The 18,117-nt window shown below is 58.4% G+C and overlaps 1 protein-coding gene across 1 annotated transcript in view; it reads left to right on the plus strand.

Moving 5' to 3' along the window:
• Window positions 1–7,064: 7,064 nt before the first annotated feature.
• NOL4L (nucleolar protein 4 like) overlaps window positions 7,065–18,117 on the plus strand; it is a 145,971-nt gene continuing 134,918 nt past the window's right edge. The window contains exon 1 of the mRNA XM_035298122.3: window positions 7,065–7,837. Within this exon, the coding sequence (XP_035154013.1) occupies window positions 7,517–7,837 (321 nt within the window). The 5' untranslated portion in view covers window positions 7,065–7,516. The remainder of the gene's footprint in view (window positions 7,838–18,117) is intronic.

Below are 18,117 nucleotides of genomic sequence, written 5' to 3' on the forward strand. Positions count from 1 at the left end.
GTGCAGTGGTGCGATCTCCGCTCACTGTGACCTCTGCCTCCCAGGCTCAAGTGATTCTCCTGCCTCAGCCTCCTAAATAGCTGGGATTACAGGCATGCACCACCATACCCAGGTAATTTTTGTATTTTTAGTAGAGATGGGGTTTCACTGTGTTGGCCAGGCGGATCTTAATTCCTGACCTCAAATGATCCATCCACCTTAGCCTCCCAAAATGCTGGGATTACAGGTGTGAGCCACCATGCCTGGCCCAGTTTTGTTTTTTTTTTTAAATATGCCCCTTGACCCAGCCAGCCTGAGTGGGGCAGGGTGGCAGTAATGTGCCCTGGCTTTAGTGCCAGGCAAATCTAAGTTCAAACTGTCCTCCTACCCACCCCCCCGACTAGCTGTGTAACCTCAGCACATTTAAGCCCTGCGAGGTTACAGGTACCAAGCTCTTGGCACACAGCAGGTGCTTACATGTGGTTACAGGTACCAAGCTCTTGGCACACAGCAGGTGCTCATGCCGCTCTCACCCTTTTGGTTGCTGGAATTATGTCCACCTCAGCCCTCTATGAGCGCAGGCCAGGCAGGAATCACACTCGGTTTATTTGAGCCTGTACTGCCTGGCACACAGGAAGGGACTGACTTGTAAGGGCTGACCTATCAGTTTTCGTGGGCCGGGCAGACCCAGGCTCCCCTCCCCTCCCTGCCTGTGTGAGGTGGGGTAGGCCTGAGGGCCCTACACCTGCTCCCTGAGACTGACCCAGCAGGCTGCTGGGTGCCAGCATCCAGCATCAATAAATTACTGGCGAGTTCAGGTGACTGGACAGATCCAGTGTCAGCTTCCTTTGTGTCCTGAAGGGAGGCTCAGGCCCTGGGATCCCCTTCACATGCCTCCCCTGACAGGGGCTCCATCATAGTGACAGAGTTGTCCACCTACTGTGTGCCAGTCCCCACCTAGGAACTTTGCACATTTGACACTTCACAAAGATTCTGCAAAGCAGGTACTAGCTCCATTTTACAGATGAGGAAACTGAGGCTTCATGAGGGAAGTGACTTGCCAAAAAGAAAATGAATATAAGCAAAAAAAGGCCCCTGCCTCCAATTCAGCAGAAATATTCCTGGATCTCATTGCAGTGTATGGTCAAAATACACACACACACACACACACACACACACACACACGGATTTTCATTCATTCATTTATTCAATAAATACATATGGGACACCTTCTGTGTGCCAGGCACTGTGCTGGATGCTGGAGATACTGCAGTGACCAGGACAGAGTCCTGCCCTCTAGGAACATAATTCCAGTGGATGAGATGAGCAGAGACAGGAAACAAATGCACATGTATTACAAAGGAGGGTGGGACTGAGCCTGTGAGGATGAATCAAGCAAGGAAAGGGAATGGAGGGTCACTGGGGAACTTTTAAGAAGGACAGTCAAGGAAGGCTCCTCAGAGGAGGTGACATTTCAATGAAATCCCTTGATAAGTTTGTTCTCTTTTATCCTTATGTTTTAGTTTCTGGAAAAAAGGGGATGCTGGACTTGAGTGGTCTCAAACTCTGCGAGGTGGACCAAATTTCTTCCCACTCAGTCATAATTCCACAGGCAGTGTGGTGTGGCCACTGCAGGAGTGGAGACACTTTTCTCCTCCCCTCTGCTTTGCCCAGTGCCTCCATCTTCCCATCCAAAGGGCACTTAGGGCGGGGCTTCTTGAAGGTGCTCATCTGGCCTCCCCTCTCCCCTGCCATGTGTTCATTGTCATCACTTTTTTTTGAGATAAAAATCTTACTCTGTCGCCCAGCTGGAGTGAAGTGATATGATCTTGGCTCACTGCATCCTCCACCTCTCAGGCTCAAGTGATTCTCCTGCCTCAGCCTCCTGAGTATCTGGGATTATAGGTGCCCATCACCACGCCTGGCTAATTTTTGTATTTTTAGTAGAGACAAAATACAAAACCTCTTTAGTAGAGGTTTTGCCATGTTGGCCAGGCTGGCCTTGAACTCCTGAACTCAGGTGATTCGCCTGCCTCGGCCTCCAAAGTTCTGGGATTACAGGCATGAGCCACCACGCCTGGCCTCACGGCAAATTTTTGTTTTTAATTCTAAACCCATTTGTCACAGTTTTTTTTTTTGAGACAGAATCTTACTCTTTCCCAGGCTGGAGTGCAGTGGCACAATCATAGCTCACTGTAGCCTCTACCTCCGGGGCTCAGGCAATCCTTCTACCTCAGCCTCCCAAGTAGCTAGGAGTACAGGTGCACACCATTACCACAGGCTAGTTTTGTATTTTTTTGGTAGAGATGGGGTTTCACCGTCTTGTCTAGGCTGGTCTTGAACTCCTGGGGTCAAGCGATCCACCCGCTGTGGTCTCCCAAAGTGCTGGGATCACAGGTGTGGGCCACTGTGCCCGGCCTGTCAGGATCTTTTTAAAGTCAGCTCATCCCTGAGCCTCATGGGCCCCTCTTGTTTATTACTGTACGCCCGACACTAAGCGTGGTGGCTGACCCACAGAAGATGCCCAAGGAAACCTCTGGATGGTGGATGGGCGCAATCACAAAGAAGCTAGCATTTGTTCAGTGCTTGTTCTCTTGACAGCCCCGTGAGTTAGGTCTGATTATCAATATTCCCATTTTATTGGCTTTGAACACTGAGGCTTAGAGAGATTAAGGGACCCAGTCACTCAGCAGAGCCTGTTAGGAGGAGCACAATAAATGCTGATGGATGGATCGATTATGGGGGAAGCACAGTAGGGTGGTAGAAAATGCTGTAGACTTTAACACCTGCTTTTTGAGGCTAAGCCCATTCGTTCATTCATTTGGTTGGTTGCTTATTTATCCATTTATTCAATAATGATTAAGCCTCAGTTCCTGTGCTGGGCACTGGTCGACAGAGGTAATGAGGTCATCGTGATATGCTGTGGTTGGAGCTGGCAGGGGGACAGCCCAAGGCTCTGCAAGTGACCAGAGAAAGCCCCTGACCCAACGTGAGAGGTCAGGAGGCATTTCTCGCAGAGGCGAGGGTGGAGCAGTGGTTCAACGTGGCTGGTAGACTGCAGGGGGATGCTATGGAATAGGGGGGTGGCAGGTGGCTGCATGAACCCTTGATGGAAGGGGCACCGGCACCCAGTGGTGGAAACTACCTCTTCCCAAGGCTCTGGGGCCTCTCTGCTCTTCCTAGCCCTTGGATGGACAGGACTCTGTGGGAGCCTGGGTCAGTCTGCCCCACCCTAGTGGGCAGGGACAGGGCTACCTCACCGCCGAGTGGCAGGCATTCCCGCTCATCTGGACCCAGGGTCAGAGCTCAGTGGAAGACAGGTGATTGGCGCCAAACCAGGAAAAGGCCAGGTGCTTGGCTCTGCCCTGCGGCCCTCATCCTCTTTTCTCCTGTGGGACTCAGTTTACCCATCTATCAGAGGAAGGGTTTGGACTGTATACTCTGAGACCCCTTTGTCACCAAGCTGATATGACTCAGTGTGTTATTATCCATGTTAGGAGTGGATGTAAGCCCTGGGGGCCTGGACTCCATGCACTTCGACTCTAGTCTCCCTTGGACACCTGGACTAAATGTGAAAAAGAAGAAAAAAATCCAGAGGCTGGGCATAGTGGCTAATGCCTGTAATCCCAGCACTTTGGGAGTCCAAGGTGGAAGGATCACTTGAGCCCAGGAGTTTGAGACCAGACTGGGCAACAAAGAGAGTCTCTGTCTCTACAAAAAATAATTTTAAAAAAATAGCTGGGTATGATGGTGCATGCCTGTGGTCCCAGCTGCTGAGGAGGCTGAGGTGGGAGGATCACTTGAGCCCAGAAGTAGAGGCTCCAGTGAGCCATGATTTCGACACTGCACTCAGCCTGGGAGAGTTAGACCCTGTCTCAAAATTTTAAAAAATGCAGAGGATCTCCTGGCCTTTGATTCATGGGGCAGCCTGCTTTGTCCTTTGGCAGGTGTCCAGAATGGGAATCAAAAAGGAGCAGCTGCCCCCTGGGATTGTGATTGCATCCCCCCCCGGAGCTGGGCATTGTGGGAGACTACCCTCAACCCAGCATGCCCCTTCTAGAAGACCCCCCGTGACACCGAGAGGCCGAAGACCCAGGCTCTGTTTCTGCAGAAGTGGGGATGGGCCGCAGTAGGCCGTTCTCACTCCTTGGCTCAGCCTCCTCCACCTCCGCTCTCCCAGGAGCCCTCAGGGCAAGAGGCTGGGACGTGCCTGGTGCGGTGAGCTGCCACATATCGGGGAGAGCTCCAGGCCTTTGACCTCCAAGACCACAGACCTCTGGACCCCTGCAGCTGCCCTCCGCTCCTCACTTCTTCTCTATCCCACAGTCTCGCTCGTTTAAAACCCGCTAGTAGCTCCCATAGCAGCTGGAATGCCATCCAAAGGATTTCCCAGGGTCTTGAAGACTCCTGCCCTCCAACCCCTCTTCCCTTGCTTCACCATACTGGCTGCTTCCCAGCTTCTGGAAAATGCCAATCTCCTTCCCACCTTGCTGGTTTTGCTCTTGCTCTTCCCTCTGCCTGGAATGCAGGAACAGCATGCCTTGGCACCTGTCATTTAAGTTACTGCTCAAATGCTCCCTGCTCAGAGGGGCCTTCCCTGATCCCCCCAAGAAAAGCAGCCCCTTTTCTGCATTATTTGCGATCACAGCTCCCTCTTTGCTTTGTGGTCCATTCCCTGGGCTGTTGTAATCAATTGCTGGTTTGCTCAATAGCTGTCTTCCATACCCACTGGTGTGCTCCAGTAGGGCAGGGGCCTCAGGGATCCCATGACCATATCCCAAGCCCCTTCTGCAGAATGGCTGTGAAATAAATGTTTATTGAACGAATGAATGAAGCACAGCAATGCCTGTCTTCCTCCTTGGATAGTTCGAGGCCCCATGAGGGAGAAAATGGCACTCTCATCCTGTGGAATCTCTACATCCATGACATTCTGCCCCATTATACAGATGATGAAGTGGGGGCTCAGTGACCTGCCTGAGGTCACCCAGCAAAGAGTGGAATGATGGCTTCTTGCAGTTGGGAAGTAGCCAGGTGGGACCTGTGAGCGTGAAGAATGCCACGGCAAACAATCGTCAGGATTCACTTCCAACTCCGACTCTACCTGAAGTCTATGTTCTTCACATGACACTCTGTGCATCTGCTGTGCTGAAACTCAGCCCGAGATTGACAACCAGGTTTTTAGGTTCTGAAAGGCAGGCAAAGACCGACTGGGTGGGGAGGAGGTCAGGCTTAGTGGTTATTGAAGTGGGTTCTGGAATTGGACAGAGAGACCAGGGCTCACACAGGGACCCCACCACCCAGGCACAAGGCATATTTGCCACCAGTTATATTACCATTGGCAGGCTAGACTTCCCTTTGCTCTCAGGAAGAGGCTGCTGGAAGGATAACCATCAAGGGACACATTGAAAAACTCAGGGTCTGAGCTTCATAATGCAGAAGCCCCTGTGCTCCTGGGGCTGGCCTTTGGGTATGCCTTCCCCACTCTGAGTGGTCACCTCTTAAAAACGGTCATGCCTACCAGCATAGATCCAAAAAGAGCTCTTGGGAAGATAAAGAGGAAAAATGACTGTGGAGTTGTTGGTGTATATAAAGTAACATGGAAATGTAAATTATCTAAAAATAATCTCCCATGTGAAATGCAGAGAGGTTGGGACTTGGGAGACCTCTAGGGTTCTTTCAGCATTTATTGGCACCTACTGTGTACCAGGTGTGGTGCTAGGGCCTGTGCATATGAGGATGGGTCAGATATGACCCTGAGCATCTGGAGCTCCCTGTCTACTGGGGGAAAGGAGCCAGGTATACACTGCGTGCGGCTCTGTCCCAGCGGTGAAAGGGGAAGACTGTGTGTGATGTGGCAGTAGGAGCCAGATACACATGAGCTGAAACCCACCCCCTCCTTCCTGCGTGACCTTGAGCAGGTCAGGCCACCTCTCCAAGCCCCAGGACTTCCTCTGTAAAATGGGGCCATCCCCTCTGCCTCTCAGAGTTGCCAGGACATGGCACGCAGTAGGTCCTGGGGTGGGGGACTTTGGGATGAGTGTAGCCCATAGTTTCTAGGCAGGAAATGATGGTCCTGCGCTAGCCAAAGTCTGGGTCTCAGGACTTGGATGGGGAATTGCCTGCAGGAGTGTCCTGGGGACAGGGGGTGGACCCAGGGGACGCCAGGGAGAGAAGTGCAATTCCTCATGACCTCTTAAGGAAGTGGGGGTAGGAGGGGAAATCCTGGTGAATTGGCCTGTGCCTTTATTTATGTTGGTAATTTCATTAAGGCGGAGGGGGCCAGGTAGTTCTACCCAAGGTCAGATCTGCCCAGGTAGGAGGCGGGCAGTGGGGCCACCTGAGTTTACTCAGCAAGAGACTCTAGGACAAGGCGCGCCTGGGAAGGCAGGGAGTCTCAGGATGAGTTTGTGGATGTGCTGAGTGTTTTCTGAGGCCGAGGTGGGACTGGGCTGAGGCCACGGGCGACTTCCCAGGGGGCCTGGGCCTGCCCCAGAGCAGTGGAGCAGGCAAGCAGAGGCAAAGCTGGCCAAACTTCGGGGAATTAAGGGTGAGCCAAAAGGAAAGGAAGTTTGGGGGCCCCGATGGGTGACGATGTGGGGTTCCCCCAGGGGAACACTACTCTCCTGGCATCGGCTGACAGGAGAGAGGTCAGTTGCGGGAGCTAGAAAGGGGAGCCTGCCCTCTATCTCCCGGGCCGGGCTAAGTGGGGCGGGGCGGCCGGGAGGTCGGCGGCTGGGCTGGGGTCTGCGCCTTACTCCCCACGGGACAGCCGCGTCCGGGAGGAGCAGGGCCTGCGAAGCTCCGGGCCCAGCCCGGCCAGATGGAGCGCGGTCCCGTGGCTGGGCGCTGCGCGCTTGCGGCTCCTGCCCTCCCGGCGGCTGCGGGCGCAGCGTCCCCCGCGCCCCCAGGGGCCGGGCCGGGCGGGGGCTGGGCCCGGCGGGCGGGCGCGGGAGGAAGGGGGGGCGGGCAGTGGCGAAGGCTGCGCGGCTCTAACAGGTGGGATCCCGCGGCGTGGTGGAGGCGGGCGCGGGAGGAGGAGGAGGAGGAAGAGCCGCGGCAGCGGGAGCCTGAGCAGGAGCAGGAGCAGGAGCAGGATGAGCCGCGCAAGCTGACAGCCACTGCTGCCGCCCGCGCCCAGGCTCGGTCTCGCTCCCCGCGCTCGGGGCCGCTCCCCGCCTCCTGCCTCCCCCGGCCGCCCGCGGGGCAGCCCGCCCCCTCTGCACCTCCGGGCCCGGAGCTGCCTCCAACGCTCCTGCATCCCGGCCGGGGGGAGGAGGAGGCGGAGCAGGAGGCGAGTCGGAGCCGCCGCCGCCGCCGCCGCCAACGCCGCCGCCGCCGCCCGAGCAGGACAGAGCGCGCCGCAGCCCCGCGCGTCCGGCCGCCGCCCGCGCCCATCCAGCAGCAGCGCCGGAGCCACACCGCGGGACAGCCCCGGCCGCGGCGCGCCCCGGCCCGGCCCAGCACAGCCCAGGCCAGTCCCGGCACCGGGCGGCCCGGCGGCCGGCCCGCCCCCGAGGGCGCCGGGCGCGGCGGGAGGATGCCGAAGCCGACGCTGCTGCTGCGCGGGGGCTGGGAGCGCGAGCGCAGCCCCGGGGACTCGGAGCTGGGCCGCCAGTTCCGGGACTGGTGCCTGCGCACCTACGGCGACTCGGCCAAAACCAAGACGGTGACACGCAGCAAATACCAGCGGATCGCCGAGGTCCTGCAGGGCGGCGGCGGGACCGGTGCGGGCAGCGGCCCCGCCGCCGGCGAGAAAGGCAAGTTCCAGTTCTGGGTGCGCTCCAAGGGCTTCCGCCTGGGCAGCGGCCGGGAACCCAAGATGGGCCAAGTGGTGTATGTGCCGGTCAAGACGGGCTCGGTGAGTGCGCGCGCGGCGGCCGCGGGCGGGTCCCGCGGCGGGGCTCGGGGCGGGCGGGCGGGGGCGGGGTGGGGGTGTGGATGTGTGTCCGAACGTGTGTCCCTGAGGTTGTCCGTGTGTCGGGCCGCCGGAGGCGCACGCGTCCCTGCTCACCGGCCCTCCCCGGCTCGCCTGGGCAGCGCTCCGGGTTCGGGGCGTCCCTGCCCCCCTCCGCGCCGCTGCCCGGGCCGTGGCCGTGCCGGGCGGGCTGTCCCGGGCTGCTCACCCCAGCGTGTTCCGTCCTCCCGTCCCCTCCCCCCCGCCAGCAGGCGGCTGCTCTGGAGCCCGAGCCTCCCCCCGCCCGCCCCGGGGCTGCCTGTCCCGGGCGCCTCGCGCTCCCGCCCCCGGGCCGGCTGGGCGGTGTGTATGTGTGTGTGTGCGGAGGGTGGTGCCGCCGGGTGGGGGGGAGGGAGGTAGGGGCTGCCGCGGGACGGGGAGTGCGCTGGGCCTCCCAGCGCCAGGGGAGGGGGCTCGCCTGGGCACTGTCGCCCAGACCCCACCCGGAGCTGGCCCGGGGAGGGGCGGCCGGATCCGCAGCCTGGCGCAGGAGCAGCCTCCCGCGGGTGGGTGGGGCGCCCCCTCGGCCCCCCGGGCCCCTCGTTCTCCCCTCCCCGGGACAGGGCCGGCCTGACCCATCCATCCCCTCCCCTCCCCCGTCCCCCAGGCCGGCCCGGCCCGGGCGGGGTGGCGTGGGGGGAGGGGGCGGGGAACCGCAGCCGCCTAAAGGGAGGAGGCAGGCGGCCGGGCGGGGGCGTCCCCTCTGGCCCAGGGCGCCCTGGAGAGGGCGTGCTGCGCGGGGCCCCGCGGCTCCCCCGCCGGGACCCCATTGTTCTGCAGAGGGTGGGGGCTGGTGGGGCGGCCGCTCCCGGGGCGCTGTTGAGCTTTGAACTTTCCGTCTCCGAGACCCTCCATTAGTGCGTTCCGCCCCCGACCCAGTCGGGCCGCGCCGGCCTCCCACCCGCCCTTCTTGCTCCCTCCCCGGCCGGAGCGCAAGAGCCGGGGCCGCCCCGCGCCGGCCTCCCTCCCCCGCTCCCCCGCTCCCCCGCTCCCCCCTCCGCGCTCCTCCCCCGGCTGGCCCGCCCGCCCCGCGCTCAGCCCTGTCCCCGGCCGGAGCGGGCTCTTCACACACAATTGATTCGGTCGTTACGAAAAGTGCACTTGTCCCCTCCTCCTCCCCCTCCTGGCTGCCCGGGCCCGGCCTGCGGGGTGAGGGGGCCGCGAGGGAGGGAGGCGGGAGCCGGGGAGCAGATCCGGAGGCGCCTCCCCCCCGCGCCCAGGGGACGGGGCTGCAGGCCGCGGGGAGTGGGAGCCGCGAGCGCAGAGGGCGGCTGGCCCATCTGCGAGGAGCGCTGATAACCGCGCTGCGGCCGCCAGCAGCCCATCTGCGCCGCTGCCGCCTCCCGCAGGCCGGACCGGGAACATGGGGCCGGGCCGAGGGGCGTGCCGGGACCGGGTTCCACGAGGGGGAAGCCGGAGCAGTGACCCAGCGCGCTCGAGGCAGGGACCCCCCAACCTAAATCAGCACTCTCGCCCAAACCCGGCGAGTCTGGGTCATTGTTCCCTCCCCCGATCGAGTCCAGGACCCCCTCCCCCAGCCCAAATCAGTGCCCACTTTCCCAGATGGGGAGTATAGGTCAGCCCTCCCCACCCTGCCAGGTCAGTCCCCTCATCGGTTCTCCGCATCTTTGGTCACTGCCCCCCGCCTGAGTGCGGTTTTTCTGAGGTCAGTGACCCGCGAGACCGTTGGTTGGGTCTGTGCCCCCTACCCTGGGTCAGTGCCCTCTGCCATCAGGGCTTCCCAGGTTGGTGCCCCATCCCACCCCCCATCCTGGTTACACCTCCCCGAAGAGCTGGGAGTCTTGGTCCAATATCCTGAGTCTGAGGCAGGAGCCCTGAGTCCACCCTCTCCTGGAGTTGGGGGGTGACTCCCCCCCACCTGGCCACTGGCTCACTGGCTCTCTGTGTGGCTCGACTTCTCCCTAGGGAGCGGGCATCTGGAGCAGTCATCCACTATCTACACAGCTGTGGAGGCTGAGCACCCCTTCCCCCTATCCAGGCCACATGCAGAAACTGGGTGCTAGGCCTGGGCCCCAGGTCCTGCTGGGCCAGTTGCTGGCTTCAGAGGCTCCTTGAAACCCATGCTGACCTACCCTGCTCGCCCCTGACAGTGGGACTTTCCCCAGCCTCCACCCTGGCTCTCAGACCAATAATGAGCCCTCCAGAGGGACCACCTGCTGGAGAGGCAGAGAAAGGGGACCCAGGTCTCCCAGTCCAGGCTGCCAGGAGGACGACAAACACAACAGACATGCCCTCCCTCAACAACCCACCCCTCAGGCGCCTCACGCCCGCCTGCCTGGCCTGCAGGTCCCCAGAGAGCCCGTTAGTTACCTGCCACTCGCCCAGCCAGCCGGAGCCAGCCGCAAATGCCCAAGTCCTGCCACCCCCATCTCCAAGTACCTTCCTGGGGCCCAGTTATTATTTTTGTATTTCCATTTTCCTTTTCACTGATCCAAGAGGAAAAATCCTGCTGGGAATTCTGGGGCAGCCCGGGCCTCTTCCTGGGAGGGGCTGAATGGGACCTCCTTTGAAAGGTGCAAAGCACATCTACATTCCCTGGCGTGTGTGACACACACACACCCACACACCCTTGCTTGGCCCTGGTATCAGTTGGGAGAGAGCCTGTAGTTTGGTCCTCGGTGGGTTTTTGTGAAGGTCATTGGGCCGTAAACCTTTGTCCAAGGCATTTGTTAAGTACCCAGAGGCCTTGTATGGGCACTGGGGTGCTGGGGTGGGTGGGGCTCTGTGCCTGCTTCCCAGGTCACCCAGCTGTCGGGGGCGGTGGGTATAGCTGAGGACAGGATAAAGAAGCCCATGGGAGCTTCAAGGGAGGGCAGGTAGAAAGATTCCAAGGAATAGGGGAGGTAGGAGTTGGGTCACCCAGCAGTGACAGGCCCCATAGAGCCTTCGTCCCCAGGGTGGCCATGGCATGTCACCTCTCTTCCACATTGCTCTCTGGCTGCCCCCACCCTGGGCCTCCCTTCCTCCTCCCACAGCCATATGCGGTACTGCGTTCGGGGCCCTCTCCTAGTCCTGGCCAGACTCGGGTCGATGATCTGACACCACTTGTCCTGTCCCATCTGGCCCTGAGCTTTTCTGGGTGTGTGTGACAAAGGCTTAATCTGTCCGGACGGGCCCAGGGCAGAGAGAGGGCGAGGGGAATTACACTCTGCAGGGCCTCCTGCAGCTGGGGCCCTGATGGGGGTGGGGAAGGGCGGGGGTCGAGGAGAAGCCTGGGCGTGGCGGGAGAGGCAAGTTGGCGTCCAGTTTGCAGGTTGTCACAGGAAGTAGAAGGTGGAAGCAGGGGACAGAAGGGAGGAGGGCGGAGTCCTCCACGTGCAGCCAGGGGTGTTGGTGGGGATAAGATCTCTTTATGACAAGAGCCATCTGGGGGCTTCCTGGCCGGGCAAAGCCTGGTGAGGATTTATTATTTCTTAGGTTTGGCCTGCTTCAAATCCAGCCCCCGTGGGTTGCCAAGTGGGGGAGGCGAACCCCTTGGAGATGAGACCCTCCCTTTCTATTCTGGCATCAGCCACAAAGTCAAACAACCCCTTTTCTTTTCCTCTGACCTCTTGGAGTGCAGCCGTCCCCAGAGCCACAGGTTAGGGCTGAGGTGGGGCTCTGGGCCGTCTGTCAGTTCCTAGGATCACAGAGCCCAAAGGCTCTGTGGAGATAGAGGTTCTCAGCCCAACTGTACCATGTTCCAGATGGGAAAACTGAGGCCGAGAGAGAGGAAATTTCCATCTGTCAGGAGCCAGGACTGGAACAGAGCTCTCTGTGTACTGCTGTAGCTTGTCCGTGGGCCTGTCACATGCCAGGAATCCCACCATTACAGCCCCATTCCCCCAGGGAAGCCTCCAGATTGCCAAACTCCACTCTCTACACCAGGCTTTCGAAAGCTGGACCCCAGGTGTTCCGCTACCCAAATTGACTAATGGTGGTCTTTTCCCAGTTTGCAACAACGTTCATTTAGTGGAAAGCATTTTCAGTCCTAAGTCTTTCTCCCCAGAGCTTTTGTGTAAACCTTTGGCACCTGCGGCCGCTGGTCTGGGCGGGAAATGGCCTCTGACTTAGCACTGCGTAATATGTGCTGTGACCTTTGCTTGAGTCCCTCAATGGTTCCTGGTTTTCTCTGAATTACCAGAACAGCAGCTGTTTCAGGGGTCACCTACTGTGTGCCTGTCACTGGGCTGAGGCGCCGATATGCATCAGTTTGTGGAATTCTCACAGCAGCCTAGAGGCCCGTGTTGTGCTAGACTTCAGGAGTAAACAGGCTAAGGGAGGCTCAGAACTTGCCCCTGGCCACCCCGATGCCAGGGGCCTTCCGTATATCTGACTTTGAAGAGTCTTGCAACCTGATCCAATTTGAAAGCATAGGTTCTTCATGTCACGCTTTCAGTCCATTGCACTTTAGTCTGAATTAGTTTCAAAGCATCCCTCTGGTCAAGGTGTCTGTATTCCCAGGCTGGTGCCTGAGGCAGGACTGGCACAGCATAAAGTCTGTGGGCTTTCCTGGGGTTCTCGAGGATGGGTGTGGGGTAGGAAGGAGGGAGGACTCCTCTGTTGTCCTGGGCCCTGTGGGGGCTTTGTGAAGAAGGTTGACAGTGGTGTCTGGCCCAGGGCCCATTTGCATTTCTCATGAGTGGTGGGGTGTGCGTTTTTGTCAGTTACACCTTGTGATTTGGGTGGCATGGTCCTGGGTAACTCTGGGGGGCTGCATTTTGGTGCCAGGGTAATGCAGATGGGTTCTAGACTCTGCCTTCCTGGAGCCTCCCCTCTAAGCCCTGGATCACTCTCTGCCGAGGGGTGGGGACACTGTGCACCCTTCTTCCTTGAAAGCATAGGTTCTTCATGTCACGCTTTATGGGCCCTGCAGGCTGCTTGGCTGTCCCTGTGTGTCTGGGAGGCTGGAAGGCCCATCTGGGACCTCGGAAATGCTGCTGGGAGGATTGAGGGGGTGGGGAGCCTGTGGCTGGGGCAGTCTGGGGACCCAGGTGGAGGGCCTCAGGCATACCTGGCCTTCTTCAAGCCGGCTCTTACCTCAGAGGTCATGTGATTTGAGTACAGCACATGTGCACGCTCACGGGCCAGAACATGCATGTGCGCATGTGTGTGTGTAAAAGTGCAACCGTGTAGGTGCGAGTGTGCTGTCCTGTCCATGTGCAGGCTGGGAGTGCCTGTGAGTGTACGTGCGTGGAGTGTGTGCAGGGCGCAGGTGGAGAGGCTCCTCTGCATGTTTGTCAGCATCTATGTGGGCACCTGGGCTGTGGACCTTGGCAGCTGCAGTGTGACTGCATGTTCGTGCACACATGTGTGAGGTCTGGATCAGACTCACCCTGTCCCGCAGGGGTGTCCTTCATCACCGCTGAGTCCCCCGAGCTGCTGCCCTGGCCCCTGCCATCCCTGGCGTCTCAGCAGCTGGCTGAAGCCAAGCAGTGGGCATAAGAGCTGGTGCTGTGCCCCTGTCCCCATGACTGCGGCCAAGGCATCTCCTTGTTCCGGCTTCCCACCCCACCCCCTACCTGCCTCTAGCTGTGATCCTATAATAACAAAGCCCGAAGCCAAGCACGGGGCTGGAGATTTTCAGGGAGAAAAGGCTCTGAACTTGAAGTGAGGGGGCCAGAGCCTATGGGGTCCTAACTCAGCCACTTCATCGCCACATGACCTTGGGCAAGCAGCCTGCCTGGCCTCTCTGAGTCTGTTTCCTTCTCTGGAAAATGGGCTCCAAAGCTACACTTCTTGGCAAGCTGGCAGTCTCTGCTGTCATTTGAGGATGGTAAGGAACATGCTCAAGGCCACCCTGCTAACTCATGTCAAAGCCAGGCCTGCCAGCCTAGGGACATGGTGACACCCCAGCTCTATACAAAATTTTTAAAAAATTAGGCATGGTGGCATGCACCTGTAGTCCCAGCTACTCAGGAGGCTGAGGCAGGAGGATCACTTGAGCTCAGGAGTTAAAGGCTGCAGTGAGTTGTGATCATGCCACTGCACTCCAGCCTGGGTGACACCCAGCTCTGCCCTTTTATCAATTTGGCCTTAATTTTCTTTCTTTCTTTCCTTTTTTTTTTGACACAGGGTCTGGCTCTGTCACCCAGGCTGGAGTGCAGTGACCAAATGTTGGCTCACTTCAACCTCTGCCTCCTGTGGCCTTAATCTTCTCATCAGTAAAATGGACCTGTAATCATATCCTCTACTAGGACTGATGTGGAAATTAATGCTTTAATGCACATAGGGCCCCCAGATGTAGCAAATCTTAGCAAATGTTAGCTGCTATGTGATTTCACTGAGCCTCAGTATTCCTCATCTGGAAATTGGGGATGGCGATACAAGATGCTGTGAATATTGAATGGAACAGGGGAGATGAAGCGCCCAGTCTTTTCTCTTTTTTCTTTTCTTTTTTTTTTTTTTTTTGAGATGGAGTTTTGCTCTTGTTACCCAGGCTGGAGTGCAATGGCGTGATCTCAGCTCACCGCAACCTCCGCCTCCTGGGTTCAGGCAATTCTCCTGCCTCAGCCTCCTGAGTAGCTGGGATTACAGGCACGCGCCACCATGCCCAGCTAATTTATATATATATATATATATATATTTTTTAGTAGAGACGGGGTTTCACCACATTGACCAGGATGGTCTCGATCTCTTGACCTCATGATCCACCCGTCTCGGCCTCCCAAAGTGCTGGGATTATAGACGTGAGCCACCGCGCCCGGCCCTCTCTTTTTTCTTTTCTTTTCTTTCTTTCTTTCTTTTTTTTTTTTAAAGACAGGTTCTTGCTTTGTTGCCCAGAGTGGTCTTAAACTCTAGGCTCAAGTGATCCTCCTGCCTCAACGTCCCAAGTAGCTGGGCTTACAGGTGGTAGGCACTGCACCTGGCACCAGAAGTCTTGGTGAGGGATGGAGGTGTGGCATGAGCCCCAGAGCTGGGAACTTGCAAGCTCAGGGTCTCTTTCTGCCCTGATTGGTTCCCGCCCTGCAGTGAACCGCATTATCTTTTACACACAGAAGGCTCCAGTGATCTCCCTGCCTCTGAATTCCTCCCAGGTGCCAGATCCCAAAGGTCAAGGAGGGGCGCTGGAGGGCTTTACCAAGGCTTGTCAGGCACCTGCTGAGGAGAGGGACAAGCCTGGTCCCGCCCCTTCTCCATGGACCAGACCCCGCCTGGCCCCGCCCCTTCTCCCTTGTGGACCCAACCCCCACTTGGCCCCCTGGCTGGGAACATGAGTTCCTGGGGCTCTGGAGTTTTAAGCAGAACAGGTAATGGCTGGAGTAATGACTGCTTCCCTCAGGCAGGGGTCTGAGCCCATCTCCCAGTTTTTCAAGCTCCTGCTTCTGTGTGCCACATACACTATTCTATTTACTCTCCCCTGAGTTCTGTGAAGTAGATGAGAACTTGGTACCAGAGAGGCCAGCGAACCTCCCCAAAGTGCACAGTGAGCACACAGCTGGGCTGGAGCTCCAGGGCTCTGTCTGACCCTCCACCCCAGGGCCTGGAGGCTGGGGGTCCACGGGAAGACCCCTGGGGGGTGAAGGTGGCAGGGGTGCCCTAGATCTCTACCCACTCCCTTGAGGGCACCCCACTTAGACTTTCTAGACCTCGAGGCCACCCGCCCACCTGGCCAGACCCAGCCTAGTGGGAGACAGCTGCCACCCCTGCCTCTCGTCCATGCCCTTCCCCGCCGGTTTCAACTGCAGCTGCAGGCCTGGCCTGGGGAGGCTGGTGGGCCAGCAGAGGGGAGTGCAGGGGAGTGGGGAGACGGCAGAGCAGGCAGGCTGGGCCCATCCTCTCACCCACACAGTTGTAGATCCCAGAATACTAGTCCTCTTGGCCACCCTGGGCATGGAGCTCCTCTGCTGCAGATGGGAAAACTAAGGCAAGTGGAGGGAACTCACTCAAGGTCCCACTGAGCTCTAGGGCTGGATATGAGCCTCTGGTGCCCAAGCTCATGTCATTCATTCATTCCCTCCCTCATGGCCTTTCCTATAGGCAGCACACTGCAACCTTCCCCTTCCTTGGCCACACCTGAGAGAGTCACTCCTGACCTCTTTCTCTGACCTCCTCTCCCTCCCCATCCGACCCATTTGCAAATCCTGTTGGTTCTACCTTCAAAGCACGTCTCAAATTCTACCATGTCTCATAGCCTCCACTGCCTCCAGCCTGGTCCAAGCCTGGAGAGACAGCAGCCTCCCCAAGGGGCCCGCTGAGTCTACCTTGTCCCCTGCCCCCTGCCCCATAACTCTTCCTTCCCACAAATAGCCAGAGGAAACCTTGGAAAGCCCAACAGGTTCTCTCCCTCCTCGGTTCAGAACCCTCCAAGACTCCTGTGTCACTCAAAGCAGGAGTCCGTGCCTTCCCAGTGTGCGCTGGCCCCGGCTGCCGCCACTCCCACTTCCCTCCCGCCTTGTTCATTTGGCCTTAGCCACACTGGCCTCGTCGCTATTCTCCAAACATGCCTAATGGAGTCCTGCCCCAGGGCCGTTGCACTGGCCTTGCCCCAGCTTGGAATACTCTTTCTTCAGATTTCTGCATGGTCAGCTCTTCTCCTGCTTCGGATCGTTGCTCAAATCGAATGTCACCTGCTCAGAGAGGGCCTCCCTGATCACCCAGTGAGGACCACCTTAGGTCCCTTGGACCCTCCCCCATTCTCTTTTCTACTTGATTTTTCCTCTGTGGCCCTTAACACTCCCTGACATTCTATGTATTTCATTAGTTTCTGTGCTTAGGGTCTGCCTACCCACAAGGCCATGAGCTCCAGCAGGGCAGACTGCATCTGTTTATGTTTTTGTTTTTGAGACAGAGTCTCACTCTTGTCACCAAGACTGGAGTGCAGTGGTACAATCTCAGCTCACTGCAACCTCCGCCTCCCGGGTTCAAGCGATTCTCCTGCCTCAGTCTCCCAAGTAGCTGGGACTACAGGCGTCTGCCACCACACCCGGCTAATTTTTTGTGTTTTTAGTACAGACAGGGTTTCACCGCGTTTGCCAGGATGGTCTTGATCTCCTGACGTTGTGATCTGCCTGCCTCGGACCTCCGAAGTGCTGGGATTACAAGCTCGAGCCACCGTGCCCAGCCTGCATCTGGTTTTTTTTTTTTTTTGCTGCTATATCCCCAGGACCCAGAGCAGCCCCTGCCCTTAAGGGGATCCCCACGGGGCAGGAGGGGCCATAAGATGCCTCAGAGCCGGGTTCTGAGAACTGCCTAGTTCTGGACAGAGGCTCTGAGGAGCCCCAAGGTGCAGACCCACCCTCCCGAGGTTCAGGGCCTGGGAAGTCCTTGGGGAAGTGACATTTCAGCTGAACCTTGAAGGCCGAAAAGGACTTTTCAGCAAGAGCAGAGCATGGAGGGGCTTATTCTGGTGGATGGGACTGGTTTTGGCAGGGTCAGCACGGGCTGTATACGGCAGATCCCAGGCCCGATTTTTCCAGAGAAGCATGTTTGGAAGAACATTCTAGGTGCAGCAGGGATGAGTAAATGGCCAAGTCAGCTTGAGAACCATGGTGGGGTCTTGAGGGGGTGAGCTGGCAAGACTGGTTGGAGCCAGATGGAGGAGAGGGATCTGAGGAGCCCATCGGGTCAGGCACAGCAGGGAGCTGGTAGGAGGGTGCTTGCTTACGGGGAGGGAGCTAAGGTCATATTGGGGTTTTAGAAGGAGCACTGGGATGCTATGGCAGGAGGCAAGAGGGTGATGGAGGAGGAGGACCAGGAGGTGGAGACATAGCCAGGTCAGGGAGAGAGGTCTGGTGGGTTTCCTCGAAGGACCGGAGGTTGAGTGGCTGGGGCAGGTGAGGGGGGAGTGGGGCGAGGGAGGCCAGAGGGTCACAATCCACCCCAGGTTTCCTGGGTGGGAAGAGTGGTCTAGGAAACCGGAAAGCTCAGGCAGACGTACAGATGGGGAGAAGGTGCAAGGCGCAGGGGCAGGGTCTGGGGGGCAGCATCCAAAGGTGTCCTCCACGCTGGCAGCCTGTGGCTGTGGGAGGCCACGGAGGGGACCCCATGGCTCAGGCCTTGGTGGGGCCTGCGTGGGAGTCATCGTGTTCCCCGGGCCTCCTCTCCAGCTCAGAACCCTCCCCTCTGGCTGGGACCCGACACAGGCTCCTGGGAGGCCTACACTTGGGTGGATGACTCATCGTTTTCTCGGCATCCCCGGACTGAGGAAATGTTCAAGGAGACATGGGGCCCTTCCTTCAGCA

This window comes from Callithrix jacchus, chromosome 5, assembly GCF_049354715.1.
Source record: "Callithrix jacchus isolate 240 chromosome 5, calJac240_pri, whole genome shotgun sequence".
Taxonomy (NCBI): domain Eukaryota; kingdom Metazoa; phylum Chordata; class Mammalia; order Primates; family Cebidae; genus Callithrix; species Callithrix jacchus.